This window comes from Hippopotamus amphibius, chromosome 4, assembly GCF_030028045.1.
Source record: "Hippopotamus amphibius kiboko isolate mHipAmp2 chromosome 4, mHipAmp2.hap2, whole genome shotgun sequence".
Taxonomy (NCBI): Eukaryota; Metazoa; Chordata; class Mammalia; order Artiodactyla; family Hippopotamidae; genus Hippopotamus; species Hippopotamus amphibius.
Window position 1 is genome coordinate 22,710,710 of NC_080189.1, and position 8,495 is coordinate 22,719,204.

General features: G+C 44.7%; 1 protein-coding gene across 1 annotated transcript; it reads left to right on the forward strand.

Moving 5' to 3' along the window:
- The first annotated feature begins 4,830 nt into the window (after positions 1–4,830).
- On the forward strand, positions 4,831–6,888 carry KLF14 (KLF transcription factor 14). Its single transcript, XM_057733445.1, has one exon. The coding sequence runs from the start codon at positions 5,094–5,096 to the stop codon at positions 6,075–6,077; it is 984 nt and encodes a 327-aa protein (XP_057589428.1). The 5' UTR covers positions 4,831–5,093; the 3' UTR covers positions 6,078–6,888.
- Positions 6,889–8,495: the final 1,607 nt, after the last annotated feature.

The following is an 8,495-nucleotide window of genomic DNA, read 5'->3' on the forward strand; positions in this document are numbered from 1 at the left end:
AAAGGAGGATATAACTACAGCTACCACAGAGAATTTTTAAATAATGAGGGAATGCTATAAACCACATACCAAAATTTTAGAGGCTTAAATGTAATACCTAATTTTTAAAGAAAAAAATGTGAATTACCAAAGTTTGACTCAAGAAGTAGAATATCCAAATAAACTAATAATCATGAGAGAAACTGAACTGAATTTTCAAAATATGATGGTTTCACAGATGAGATTTACCAAACATTCAAGGAACAAATACCTATTCCATACAAACTGTTACAGAAAATAGAAAAAGGGAAACTTCTAGATGCATTTTATGAGAGTAGTATAAACATGGACAAAGGCAACACAAGAAAAGAAAATCATAAGCCAATATCACTTATGAACATAGATCCTAAAATTAAAAAGCACTTGCAAATTGCAAGAAGTAGTGTATTAAAAAATAGTAGTACGTTACGGCAAAAAAAAAAAGGTTTATGTCAAAGAATGTAAGAATAAATCCACGTTAATAAAAGCTATCAAAGTGATACCCGTTATTTTAACATATCAAAGACAAAACCGATAACCAACTCAAAAGTTTTAGAAAAATCACTTAAGAAAATTCAATATTCATTTCATGGTTTTAAAATATTCCTATTTTAAACTCAACTGGGATACAAGGGGACTCCCTAACCTGATAAAAGAGTTTCTACCAAAAACTCATAGCAACTATCATAAATAATGATGACACATTAGAAACATTCTCAATGAGATAGGAATAGGAAAACAGTGCTTGCTCTCATTCTTGCTACCTGATGTTATATTGCAGGTCCCAGCCCGTCCAATGAGATAAGAAAAGGAGAAAGTATTATTTAAAGATAATATTATCTACATAAAAATACAAGAGAATTTACAAATAAACTTAAATAATACGAAAGTTCAGCATATTTGCTAAAACAGGATTATTCCACGAGAATTCCCCGCAGTCCAGTGGTTAGGACTTCATGCTAAGGACCCAGGTTCAATCCCTGGTTGGGGAACTAAGATCCCATAAGCCATGCAGAACCGCCAAAAACAAAACAAAGCAAAACAAAAAAACCAGGATTATTCCAAAATCAGTAACATTTCCAAACAGCGGCACTAACCAATTAAAAAAATTTAAAAGGATCCCACTTATAAAAGTAACAAAAGCTATAAGGTACCTAGGAATAAATCTAACAAAGAGGTACAGGAGTTTTATACACAGAGTATAAAATGTCATGGAAGGATATGAGAAAATCAGAATAATATTAATGTATTGGATGACTCAATTTTGTAAAGATGTCATATCCCCCAAAATTTAACCTACAAACATAACTCAGCAAAATACCAAAAAGATTTTTCAATGGAAGTTGACAACTGATAGTAAAGTTAGTAAGGAAGAGCAGAAGACCAAAAATAGCTGGTACAGTTTTTTTAAATGCACAAATAGAAGAAATGCCCTTCTACAGGTGAAGATTTGGTATCAAGCTATAATAATTAAACATACATGATACTGGCTCATGGGGCTTCCTAGGTGGAGCAGTGCTCAAGAATCCGCCTGCCGATGCAGGGGACACGGGTTCGATCCCTGCTCCAGGAAGATCCCACGTGCCACGGAGCAACTAAGCCCGTGCGCCACAACAATTCAGCCTGAGCTTTACGGCCCGTGAGCCACAACTATTGAGCCCATGTGCTGCAACTACTGAAGCCCACGCGCCTAGAGCCCATGCTCCACAACAAGAGAAGCCACGGCAATGAGGAGCCCGCGCACCACAACAAAGAGTAGCCCCCACTCACTGCAACTAAAGAAAGCCCGTGCACAACAAATAAAGAAAAAGACCCAACATGTCCAATAAAATAAAATTAACAAAAAAAATACATGGTACTGGCTCAGAATTGGTTTGATAAGTAGAAAACGACAAAGTAGGACTATATCCATGAATATATGGAAATTTAATTTATAATCACAGGGACATTACACATTAATGGGAGGAATGAAAAACTGTTTAGCAAATCAGGTCATGACAATGGGTGTTCCATATGGGGGGAGGGAAAATAAAATTAAATTCCTACTTTACACCATTCAAAAGAATAAGTCCTAGATGGATTACTTTTACAAGTGTGGAAAACAAAACTTTAAAACATTAAGGGAAAAAACATAGGAGGCTATCTTTGTGGTATCACATGTGGAGAGATGTCTTTAATATGACATAAATGACACAAACTATAAAGAAATCAATGAATATGACTACATTTTAAATGCTCTATAGTTTAAAAGTTATCAAAAGTTAAAAGAGGAGTCACAGAATGAAGCAATATAATGTTAATACATGTGAACTCCTACAAATCAAGAGGGGGAAAGATGAAAACATACACAGCCCACTGGATAAACAGGTGAGGACTGTGAAAAAACAAACCACAGACTCAGAAATCCTAATGGCCAGTAAATATATGAAGTAGTACTCAACCTCACTGGCAGTGAAGGAAATTCAAATAAAACAATGAGACACTGAGTTAAAAACAAAAATCAAATTGTCAGAAATAAGAAAAGTCTGAATCTAGTAAGTATTGACGGTCTTGTGAGGGAAACAAGAACTCTCCTATCCCGCTGATGGGTGTGTAAATTGGAGAACCATTTGACAGTCTCTAATAAACTGAAAATGTGTGTGTAACCTAGCAATTCCCCATACAGGTAGACAGAAAAATTCTCACATGTGTGCAAGGGACACATGTTCACATATGTTCATATCAGCATTGCCCTTAATATCAAAATATTGGCAGCAGCTTAAATATTCATCAATGGGGGAGTGAGTAAACCTGGCACATTCATATGCATGGATCTACAATATAGCAATTAAAATGAATGAACTGGATTTATATCTATCAACATGGAGAGAAAGAATGAAAACATACCACGAAGGAAAAAAAACAAGTCACAAAACATGCATAGTCTAACACCACACGTGCATTTTAAAAATCAAAGCAATACTCTGTATTTGTATGGGTTCATATGTAGCAAAAGTTACATACTAAAATTCGTGATAGTGTCTGCCTTTGGAGAAAAGGGTGGAGAACGGTTTTGGGGAGGAGTGCAAAGGGACTTCAGTTTTATCAGAAATGTTGAATAGTTCAATGAAAAGAAAAAAACAGACCTGAAGCAGGTATGGCAAAATGCGAACATTTATCAATTATATGAGACAGGTACATGGGTGCCTGTAATATTCTCTCTGCAATTTAAAGTCGCTTTAGATTTTTTTCTAAATAATAATATTTTTTAAAAACAGCTAGTAAAGAATTCTGATAGAATTTTAATATGCATAGATTGAGCTGTCTAAAATTTTGAAGCAAGCAGATTTATAATAATCTGTTTTAGAATAGAATCTCCATAAAATAATAAAGCTGACAAGATCATAAAACTACTGAAATGAATAAAGTAGATTCTATAAGTGTCAACATGAATAGTTCTCAAAATCAGAAGTTGCAAAATGGTATGTACACTACTGTACCACTTATAAAGAAAATTTAAAATATACAAGCATGGACATATATATTTACATATAAATATATATAGGTAATTAGGTAATAAAGAATAATAATGCTGGAAGAATACACACTTTATAATACTGATTACCTAGGCAAGTAAGGAGAGAGCAAGGTGAATGAAATTGGGGAGGGAAATAAGGTGACATTCCACTCTATCTGGAGTCTTTAATATAAATAAAAAACCTGAAGCAAGTGTGACAAATAGTTCACATTTGATTATCCTAGGAAGTAAATACATGAATGTTTGTTATTCTTGAGGTATATGTATTTTTAATTTTCAAAAGAAAAAGTACTGAAGAATTGCAAATAAACTGCACATAATTCAAAATATACATAAACAAAGCTTGTATACATCAAAAACCATGCTATGACTATTTTAAGAAATTATCCTGTTTGCTTTTCCGTGTGTTTTTAATTTTTTAAAAATCAAAAGAGTAAAAAAATGAAAGCAGTGAAGAAATGTAAACATATACATACATATATCTGGGAAAAGAAAAACCTCCACAATCACAAACACCATATGAGCAATTCTATATAATTTGCTGCATTTTCTTATTCTTAATTTTTGTCAAGAGAAAAATAAAAGATGTTGCCTAATTGGAAACGTGACTTTCTATTATTAAAATTGTGGGAGTCCATTTTAATGTGTGTATCTCGCTGCTAGTCTATAATTTATATTTCAGCGTGGAAATTTGTTGTATGCCAGTGACAGGTTAATGCCGTTTAAACATGCTTTTTTCTTTCGTTGGTTGAATAGTTAAATCGTTACTCAAAGGATTTTAAGTTTCAATTTCAACCATAAGAGGATTCTTTGCTTTTTTCAAGGTTAAAAATGTTTCTGGTTCAAAACGCTGTTAATTAATGGTTACGTAGTGGCTCTATTGAGGGAACTGGTACCGACCCTGGGTTCACAGTGGAACTGTTAGATGAGAAAACTTTTTTGGATGAAGACTCGGGGATATTTAAAATTCGATCTGAGAGCGGTAACAGAAGTGAAATGTAATTCCAGCCCGCTTAACTAACAATCGTAATCACGAATCGAAAGACATGTCAGGTATAAGCATTTTTTTCCCTTAAAAAAAAAAAGTTTCTCGGACTCCGCCGGACACCCAGCTGGCGGAGGACCAGCGGGCGAGGGGGGGCGAAGCCGGCAGGCTGCCCAGAAGTTACGATCGGGGAGTTTTCTCGTTATTAAAATTACCTGGCTCACCAGCAGAGGCGAGAACGCGAAGACAAGATAATTTCTCAGGCTGTTAAAAAATGACTTAGCCCGGTGGGCCGCGCGTTCCGAGGGGGTGTCCTGCGGGCCGGGGCGGGTCCCGCCGCCCCCGCGGGCTCCGGTGCGTCAGGGGCGCGTCAGGCGGGGCGGGCTCCGCGCGGGCGGCGGGCGGCGGGCGGCGGCGGCGGGCGGCGGGCGGCGGGCGGCGGCGGCGGCGGGCGGCGCGCACCGGGCCTCCTGCTTCTCGCTCCGAGGCTGCGGGACGGACGCTCCCGAGAACTCTCTCGCCCGCGGCCGGCCGCGCTCGGACGGCGCGCGCCGGCGGCTCGGCGGTGCCAGCATGTCGGCTGCCGTGGCGTGCCTGGACTACTTCGCCGCCGAGTGCTTGGTGTCCATGTCCGCGGGTGCCGTGGTTCACCGCCGCCTGCCGGACCCCGAGGGCGCGGGCGGAGCGGCCAGCTCGGAGGTGGGTGCGGCGCCGCCGGGGTCCGCTCTGCCGGGTCCGGGGCCACCGGGGCCCGCGTCGGTCCCCCCGTTCCCCCAGGTCCCCGCCCCCAGCCCCGGCGCGGGCGGCGCCGCGCCCCACCTGCTGGCTGCAAGCGTCTTGGCTGACTTGCGCGGCGGCTCTGGGGGGGGCTTCCGAGAGTGCTCGGGGGAAGCTCTGCGCGCCTCGTCCGGCTCCTTCGACCCAACCCCGTGCTCCGGCCCGGCCCCGTGCTCCAAGCCGGCCCCGGCCTCCAGCACCGCCGAGGTCTCCAGACCCGTGCACTCCTCCGGCGCGCTCGCGGTCCCCGGCGCGCCAGCCGTCCCGGGAGTGCCTGTCCACCCTGGAGCGGTCTCCGGCGTGGCCCCTGGGGCGGGCCCCGCCCCCGCCACGGGTCCAGGCCCCCGCCGGAGGCCAGTCACACCCGCTGCCAAGCGCCACCGCTGCCCCTTCCCGGGCTGCAACAAAGCCTATTACAAGTCGTCGCATCTGAAGTCCCACCAGCGCACCCACACGGGTGAGCGCCCTTTCTCCTGCGACTGGCTCGACTGCGACAAGAAGTTCACGCGCTCCGACGAGCTGGCCCGCCACTACAGGACGCACACGGGCGAGAAGCGCTTCTCCTGCCCCCTCTGCCCCAAGCAGTTCTCCCGGAGCGACCACCTGACCAAGCACGCCCGCCGCCACCCAGCCTATCATCCTGACATGATCGAGTACCGGGGGCGCCGTCGCACTCCCCGCGTCGACTCGCAACCCGCCAACCTGGTGGACAGCTCCGGCTCCGTCCCCGGTCAGGTGCCCAGCTTCACCACCAGCTTGTCTGACAGTCATTGCTGTTAGTCGTCCCCTCAAGGACGATTCCCCCAGGCCATTGTCCTTGCTTTCCCTCTGCCCATCCCTCTTTCCCAGAGTGATTAGACCAAGGCACAGACTGGCTTCTCCGCTCTGAGGGTGGGTCCAGGCAGGCACGTTGGACTCTGGGGAGGGACTGGGGGCCCGAAAATAGCAGGAATTCTTACAACACCTATATCATCCAAAAAAAAGGGGGGGGGGCTGCCTCAAGACAGCCCCCAGGAACTGATAAGAAGGGATGAACCCCGCTACTCTCCAGAGTCCTGAAGATTCTCCCTTCCGTGGGAACCAGAGATGTGAAACTGGAATTCTCAGGTGCCTGAGGAGCTCTCAGTCTCAAAGGACTCTGGTGTCTCACCCACCCACCAGGGCGGACCTTGGAGAGGGTGTCAAGGGTGGCAGTCTTGGAAATGTCCAGGACTGGGATGGTGAGAGGCCTTTGGAAACAGAAATGATTTCTATTTCTGTAAACAGCAATGTTTACTAATGTATTTTTAGTGTCCTTTAAACAGGGATCCCAGGTTGATAGGAGGTTGATGTCCTCCACTCCCCAATTGTCCCAGCTACCTCTGCTAGGAGAGGCCATGTAAGAGTCCATGTGGATGTATGGCTGGGAGATGCTTCTTGGTGTCCAGCGAGTGGTGCAAATCTGTTTGCAGGTCCTGTTGCAAGGGTTGGAACCCTGCACTTGCGTCGCAGCTTTTCTTCTCATTTGGAGTGCTGCTTGGGGAGGTAACTTCCTGGCTCACTCACAATGAGATTGGTTTAAAAATTTGAAAACAATCATAAATGTACCAGAAATAAAAAGGTGGTCCAGACTAGTTCCCACTTCACCAAGAGGGCAAACCCAAGTGACGGTGGGTGAGATAGGTCCAAACCAAGACCTTTCAGAACCATTGTTAACGTTCAGGGAAATAGGGGTTTTGGGTCCCAGCTGGCCACATTCCCAAGTAACCTCAGGTGTGGTAGATTCTGTTCATTTCTTAGTGGCTAGCTGGGGGTTATTTCCCTTGGGGTCTGTGCATTTTTGTTTCTGCAACAGGTGAGTTGGTGGTCTGGGGAGGGGAAGGTGGGAGTGGCTCCTTTCAAAGAGCTAGCTGCTCTGGATTTAGGGAAGGGACAGCAAGGTGAAAGTTATTGCCAAATAGGAGGACTCTTCTCCCCTGACCTTGGAGCCCCTCCAGGTTACACCTTCAGGACCCCTCTCCCCCAGTGCAGGAATTGAGCATCACCAGTATTTATTTTTCTCTGTGTTTCTGCTGCTATGGATGAATTGTCAGCCACTCTGCTTACGTATGTGTGAATGTGTGTACATGTGACCCTTTCATTAGAGATGGGGCTGAACAGCATTTCCTGCTCTGGTAAAGCCCCCTTTGGCCCCCTCCTGAATATCTTGTAATAGTCCATCAATCACACTTGTGGAGGATGCCATACTCTCAAAGGACCATAACAGGCATCTAGTTAAACAAACTGCTTTCCCCTGTTTTGCAGATGAAGATACTGAAGGCTAGATAAGCTCAAAGTCACGTGCTGAGTTGCTGGCAAAAGCCATGTCTAGAACTTAGTTATCTGGCCTTCTAAGTGACTCTTTCCCTCACGCTTAGTTACCCCGTCTAGGCCTTAGTAAGGGCACCATTCTCCCTTACTGCCACCAGGATCCCCTCTTTCCCTATTCCCTATCATTTCTATGTTCCTTCAGCTGTCCAGTCCCCACTGAACTGTTGTGCCTGTTGTGTTTAACCTGAAAGCCTTTTTCTCAGCAGGTTGAGTCCATTCCCTCCTTCCACACTATGTGGATTTAAAGTGGGAATGCCTCGTTAGCATCTTGGGAGAGACTTTATCTTTTGATCTGGTATTTTAATTTTCAATGCCAGTTTTAGTCCTGGGCACTCTAGCTTCCTTGAGAGAGTAAGTGATACGAACACTAGGACTCTACTGAGTGCTCCTACACTAAGTGAAGGAAGGGTATTGGGGAAGGACCCAAAGGGTATGAAGAGGTTCAGTGTTTCCTGATGAGGACTAAACAGGGTAGGTGGAGCTCTCCTTGAGTTACATGTGAGAATAGGAGGCCCCCAATTGTGAAGGTGGGTTTTGGTGGTGGGACGAGTCCTCCCTTTGTTCGGTTTGTCTCCTCAGCTGGGATTTGATAGGAAGGGCACTCTGGAGCCCACCTGAGAACCATGATCTCCCTTTTGTCTGCTTCAGCAGGAGAGCTACCATAGGGTAGGTGGACCAACAAAGCTAACAGGAGAGAGATTCCCACTGCCCATTCTGGAATTGCGCTCGAGAAAGCGTGACTTTTCCAATCACCCTCTGATAAATAACTTTTGATTTTCAATCTCCCAAGTAGTGTTCTTATTTGAGTTTTTGTACCTTGGAGACTTTTGTATGGGGATGGCCTCTGAC